The sequence below is a fragment of the Rhinopithecus bieti genome, unplaced genomic scaffold (genome assembly GCF_001698545.2).
Source record: "Rhinopithecus bieti isolate Rb0 unplaced genomic scaffold, ASM169854v2 scaffold_30732, whole genome shotgun sequence".
NCBI classification, from domain to species: domain Eukaryota; kingdom Metazoa; phylum Chordata; class Mammalia; order Primates; family Cercopithecidae; genus Rhinopithecus; species Rhinopithecus bieti.
Window position 1 is genome coordinate 2,151,950 of NW_016814045.1, and position 7,264 is coordinate 2,159,213.

General features: G+C 41.8%; 1 protein-coding gene across 1 annotated transcript in view; it reads left to right on the top strand.

Moving 5' to 3' along the window:
- The window catches only part of TENM2 (teneurin transmembrane protein 2), a 1,242,216-nt gene that overhangs the window by 1,055,499 nt on the left and 179,453 nt on the right, over positions 1-7,264 (top strand). Inside the window, 1 exon segment of the mRNA XM_017849440.1 lies at positions 2,993-3,188. Within this exon segment, the coding sequence (XP_017704929.1) occupies positions 2,993-3,188 (196 nt within the window).

Sequence of the window (7,264 nt, forward strand, 5' to 3'; positions counted from 1 at the left end):
AAAAAAAAAAAAAAAAAAAGAAAGAAAGAGAGAGAGAAAGAGAGAAAGAAAGAAAATGATCTTGAGGATCATTTGGCCTGTCCTGAGAAGGAAGAAGGGCAGTAGTTCTGAAGTCCTCACTCTTCACCACTCTACCCTGCAGATGAAACCCCTATCTTCCTGGAGTTTATGTTCTTCTGAGTAGAAAGACAACACACATAAAAATAAATTATATCATTTTAGGGGGTAAGAAGTGCTTTGAATATAATAAAGCACAATAAAGGGCCACAGGATTGAGACACATCAAACACCATATCATATCAGAGTCAATATCTTCTCCAAGAGCCCCTGGCTAGCCAATTCTTCCTTAAATGAAAACTGCCCTCTGTGTTTCTGTGGGGGGGGGACTCTGAGGAGCCAGCCAAAACAGATGTCTTCTCTTTCCCCTGAAAAATGCCTCTTCTTAGAGTAATTTACAGGGCTGGACAGTGAGCACTGCCACTAGTCCTAAGCCATTTCCGTGTCCCTTGGCTGGTCAGGCGGTTCGGCAAGAGATGACTAATGCTCAAATTAGTAATGAGCAATGGCCCCACACAAGTAATCACCTTCAGCCAAACTCTTCCTCATGGGGGTGATTACTTGGACCCAAAATGAAGTAGATCCTTCTCACCTCAGCACCAAGGAAGTTACAGCCATTCCTCTGGCTGACAGCAATTTGTAGACATGGGTCTTTGCAGTTGGACATTTTCGAGGTTGCTAAGGAACAAATGCTTTGGTTAGAAAGGTCTCCAAAAGCAGCATCAGTTTGTCATATCACTTTAAATCATTTATTTTATCCCACAAAGACAGCTGGGACCAATGGGATATGGGGTAGAGAGAAGCTAAACACACTCATATCTTGAGAAATGGAGAAAATTTCAACTTCTAAGCAGTGGCCATCGCCAGCACCCCACGTGTGAAACTAGAACCATGCGCTGCTCGTCATGATCATTATGATTTGCAAGTAGGTGACTCATAGTCCCTAGGTACTTAATAAAATGGTTATTATCTTCCTGGCCCTGCCCTAAGCATTATCTCATGTCATCCTTATAACCTCCCTGAATGTTAGGTGTGATTAATTCCCTGGTATGAAAACCAAGAAGAAGGTAAAAGTAGATATGCCCAACATCAAAGAATAGTAAGTGAGAGAGTCAGAATTCAAAACCAGGTGTGTCTGATGGCAAAGCCTTTGTGTTTAAGATTATAGAGTCTTTTGTTTTCAGTGATCACATTTCAGGTGGAAAAACTGGCGATTCTGACAACGGGAAATGCACATTAGGAGATTCCTGGAGTTTCATTCTATGAAGTTCGTAAAAGGGGTTATAGTTGATGTCTGTAACCCATAAAAACCTTTTTATGGAAGGGAAAGTGGAGAGATTGCTTAATCCTACAGTGGTGGTTTTCATTGGCTAAAACCTACACTTTGAATGTTCTCTGGAAGTCAGCATGCAAGTGACTTTTCTATGCAGTGATTTTGCAAGAGCTCACAAGATTAGTCCAGTTCTACTGGGGTTTTATCGATTTTCTTGTCAACAAGTAAGAAACATTGGTGTCCTCTTTGCCTTCTCCTTCATCCTCTCTGTCCAGCCCACGGTCAAGCCCTGTCACCTCTTCCTTAGAAATGTTCCTCCAAAGTTGTCCCCCTCTTCTCATTCACTGTTCTAATCAAACCCTATTTTACCTCACCCCTGGGTTTCTGCAATCACTTCCTCATTGGTCCTCCTGCTTTCAGTTTTTCACCCTTTAGAATATCTCATATCCTTCCTACACACTAATTCTTCAAAACATCCCTTTCATCACATCAGTCACTGCTCAAGAGACTTCAATGGCTCCCACTTGCCTGCTACAGCATTTCACCTATTATTTAGAACAGGCCTCTCTTGGGTCCCATTTGACTTCCCCATCCCTTTATCCTGGTAGCCTTAGTTGACCACTCTGTCTCTCATTAATCACTTCCAATTCTGAACCTGGTTTCCACTGAAGCAAAGTTAAACTTTAATTGCTGGTTTATCCAAGGCCAGGCACTATGAGGGCATGAACATAAACACCAAGCCAATCTTTGCCTAAATTCTTGCTTGGCCACTTAGGAGCTGTGTGACTTTGGAAAAGTTGCTTGACTTCTCTGAGCCTCAGCTTTCTTATCTGTAAAATATGGATGTAAATAACATCAAGATAGGTACCAAATCAGGGTTTCTTCAAGAACTGAATAAAATGATGATAATGATCATGATGGCTAACATGTATTTTGTGTTTGCTGGGTGCCAGGTACTGTTCTAAATATTATCTGAATCCTCACAACAACCCCGTAACATAGATACTCTTATTTTCAGTTTTGCCAATGGGGAAACTGAGGCACAGACAGGAGAAGCTAGTAAGCACCTCATTCAGGATTCTCTCAGGCTCCATAGCCCTCATCATGGCCATTCTGCTGTGCCATTTCTCCTAGTAAATGATCAATAAAATGGTAGCTGGTAACATGGGTTCATAATTCTTTATCTGAAATTCTCAGGGAACCAATTACATTTTGGAATTCATAATTTGGAGGATTATGGAAAAGTTATACTTTGCATATCCTCTGCATTATATAATACAGAGGGGGACTGGAGCAACAGCATGTACCACTCCCTCCACCACACACACGCGCGCGCACACACACACACACACACGACACACACATACAAACAAACAAAAGAAAAACTTTGGGTTAAAGCTCTTTGGATTTCAGGACAGCAGATAAGAGATTGTGACTCAGAGTAATGAAAGTATTAATAGTAGCGATCATTATGAAGTATAATAAATAATGACTGTTATTGTTACATGTTTTGCGGCTCTTGTTTTCCTGAATAAGTTCATAGCAAAATGTGCTACAAAAAAGGTCTTTCTGCATTAACAAATGGGTAGGAGGGGAAGGTGCCACATATGGGACCACACCTGCACCTTGTCTCATACATGGTACTCTCTCTTCTTTTCCCAGTATGACTTCATGGAACGTCTGGACGGGAAGGAGAAGTGGAGTGTGGTTGAGTCTCCCAGGGAACGCCGGAGCATACAGACCTTGGTTCAGAACGAAGCTGTGTTTGTGCAGTACCTGGATGTGGGCCTGTGGCATCTGGCCTTCTACAATGATGGAAAAGACAAAGAGATGGTTTCCTTCAACACTGTTGTCCTAGGTAGGTGTGGGATCTCTGAGATGGTACACCATGAAGGGAAGATGGAAATGTTCTGGGCTTCTCTGCAGAAAACACATCTTCTAAGGTAGTTTCTAATACAGATGACAACCAACAAAGATCCTTTGTTTAGGCCTTACAGTGTCACACACCTGAAACTAGCTCTGATTAAATGGAAATGCTGCTTAAACCATGAAACAGCCACCAAGGATGAAATTGAAGTTAAGAGTTTAGGTCAGACTGCCTGGGTTGAGTCCTGACCACACAACCTAAGCAAATCACTTGACTTTGATAAGCCTCAGTTTCCTCATAGTAAAATAGAACTAATATGAATGCCCACCTCATAGGGCCATTGTGGGGATTAAATAAAATAAATATATAAATCTCTGAGCATATAGTAGAGAAACTACTGGCAATTCACACCAGCTTGGAATTTTCTTAAAACTTAAGGGAACCTCAAAATATTAATAAAAGTGATTTTTTAAAACTTTAAATCAGATAAATTATATAGACATTTAAAAATCATGTTTTCATTCTTAAGTAGGTAAATCTCAAAGTGTTTTAATTAAGTACTTATCATTTTGGCATAGGGTAGCCCTGCCTTCTACTAGCTGCCAAGGGAAAAGCGAAGTTTCAACCAAAATGTCCTTATACATGCAATACAAAGCTCTAAAACGGTCATTCACTTGAGGAAGGTTTCATAAAGTTTTTCTACAACAAACCCTAAGTATGTTAACAAGCAAAGAAACTGCAGATATTTTCATTAAAGTTACGTTATTGGGATTTTTAATCTTCCTCCTGACAATAATAATTGATCCTGGGTAGAACCTCTGTGAATTAGGGGAGATTAATAGACCCATTTCACAGAAGAATAAATTGAGATTCAGAAAGTTGAATCTCTCAAAGACCCAGGCTGTGGAAACAGTGGAAATGGCATGGGCTTCTAGGTCTTGTCCACGGCCTTTGTACAACACCATGTGTCCCAACAACTTTTAGCTGTAGATCTCAAGATTCACTGGGGAAGCCCACACAGGGTGGCTTCTTGAAGAAAGACTTGGTAGCTCCAGCATTACATCCAAGATTTGCTTCCCCACATGTTAACTGGGCAATTCACTTATCTCTCTGAGCCTCAGTTTCATCATCTGTGAAAAGGTAATGACCACATCCAGAAGTAGAGGGTGATGTGAGTATCATGACAAATAAAACGTGTGTGGCATGAGTTGGTGGTCACTAAGTGACATCCAATTTTTTTTTCTTTAGGAATACATCTAGTATCGCTGTTTTTCTGTTGATTACATTTTAAGAACTTTTCTGTTGGCCCCATGGATTTTCCTGAGGGGCTCCCTGATTCTTCAAAGAGCTATGTAATCCATCCTAAAATTCAGGTGGCAATTCTTCATCAGTGGCCACACTTCAGAATGATGTGAAATCACATCGAGTTTTGGTACTGACCATGGGATTCACACCAATCCTTATTCCCTCTGCTAAGCAAAGGCTGACCCTATCAAGGCTGGCCAAATGCTCCAAAGCAGGAGTTGGCTCCACTGTAGCCCATGGGCTGAATCTGGCCCACTGCCTGTTTTTTTGAATAAAGTTTTATTGGAGCACAGCCCCATATATCTGTTTACACATTGTCTATGGCAGCTTTCCCACTGTCACGGCAGAGTTGAGTCATTGCAGCAGAGACCATATGGCCCACAAAGCCTAAATCGTTACTCTCTGTCCCTTTACGGACAAAGTTTGCCAACCCCTACTCTAAAGTCATGTCATAAACTTTGTATAATGAAAGTCAGTGGAGAAGCATTCCACAAAGGGAAAATACCCAGAATTAGGTTAGGTACCAATGGGGAAGAAAAGTAATAGGGTAGAGACTAGCTCACAAAAGGAAAAAACTAGAAACAAATTTGGAACCAGCTTGAGATGTTGAGATTTTTTTAAATCTTTAGTTTAAGAACATGATGAGAAATGACTTCCTTTGTGTCGCTTTGTGTTTAAACTCAAGAGGCTTGACACATACATGACAGCACACACCCTGCACAGCAGCTGGCTCAGCTGGGGTCTACAAGAATTCAGAGAAGTGGTTCATAACAACAAGAACAGCTATGCATTTATAGAGCGTCAACAGTGTGCTAGCCCCGGTATTATGCCTTCGTGTCTCTTGCTTCCTCAACCCATGAGCCACATGAGGTAGCACTATCACAATTCTCTGCATTTTCCAACTGAGGAAGCCAAGGCTGAACGCAGTTAGAAAACTTGCCCAAGGTCACACACAGCCAGGAAAAGGTGAAATCAGGATTCATACTTTCCAGAGCCTGTGCTCTTAACCACTGGATATCTTTGGATTCTAGCCAACTAAATCCTTTTCCCTCTAAACTTAGCACATTTTCTGGGGTTCAGATTATTTCACAACAGCTTCTGTCCTCCTTCTCCTTTATTCACATGGACACAGGCATTGTGGTAGTGAAATTCCCTTCCCACGGGCCATCACCCACCCTGGCCTGTTGGAGCTGGGAATAGCAATTCTCCCAAGAGGATTTCTCTTGTCTGGACTGTATCTCAAAGAGAAAGTCAAAGGTAATCGGCCTAATAGTTGGGCAGACATCTTGATGGAGCAATGATAGTAATTGACCTGAAATGCAGGGAAAAGAACAGTGTTTTATTTGATTCAGAGGTTCTCCCACACATAACTATCATCAGAACGTTCTCCATCAAGAGCAGCCAGGAGTGCTGTAAACCCCCGTGATGTGAAACAGAAGGAAAATGTCAGACAGGTGTCAACCAGTGATCACATTAAATATACCTTTGACTTGGGGAAGTCTTTTGATGTGTTTTGGAGAGAAGCAGCCTGCTTTCAGAAATGAGTTTCTTCTTGAGACAACAGAACGGCTTTCTGGAAGCACGATGCTAGCCTCCAGTTGGGTAAAATCCCATTTCCTGGGCTTGATCTCACTTCTGGAGGCCACTTCTTCCTCAAGAAAATGTAAACAAAAAGGAAAACTGATAATATCTTTAAAATATTTAACTGAGTGTTGGAGAAAGGGGATTGCGAGCTCCTTTTTATTTGAGCTTTGCCACATCATTGTTTTCCCTCAGAAACTATCAGTATACTTTCAATATGAGTTGTTGGGAAAGTTAAATGAAAAATACTCTTTATGACAATTTCTGTTTATTTAGGATTCTCCTCCCCCACATGCAGACACACACACACACAGACACACATACAAACACACGCAGAGACACACACAGACATACACATACACACACACAGACACACACATAGACACACATACACACACAGACACACACACAGTCATACACAGACACCCAGACACACATACACACACACACAGACATACACAGACACACACAGACACACACACAGACACACATAGTCATGCACAGACACACACACAGACACACACACACAGACACACACATAGACACACATACACACACACAGACACACAGACACGCACACACAGACACACATATAGACACACATACACACAGACACACAGACACGCACACATAGACACACACACACACACAGACACACACACAGACACACAGACACACACACAGACATACACAGACACACAGACACACACACATAGACATACACTTACACACAGACACACACATAGACACACACAGACACACACAGAGACACACACACATAGACACACACACACATAGACACACACATACACAGACACACACACACACATAGACACACATAGACATACACAGACACACACACACATAGACATAGACATACACATAGACACACAAACACAGACATACACAGATCCACAGACACACACACATAGACATACACAGACACACACATAGAGACATAGACACACACACAGAAATACACGTAGACATACACATGCACACAGACACACACACACACATAGACATACACAGACGCACACACACGCAGACACACATGCATGCACACACACACACAGACACACACATACACACAGACACACATACACAGACATACACAGACACACACACGTAGACATACACAGACACACACACATAGACATACACAGACACACAGACACACA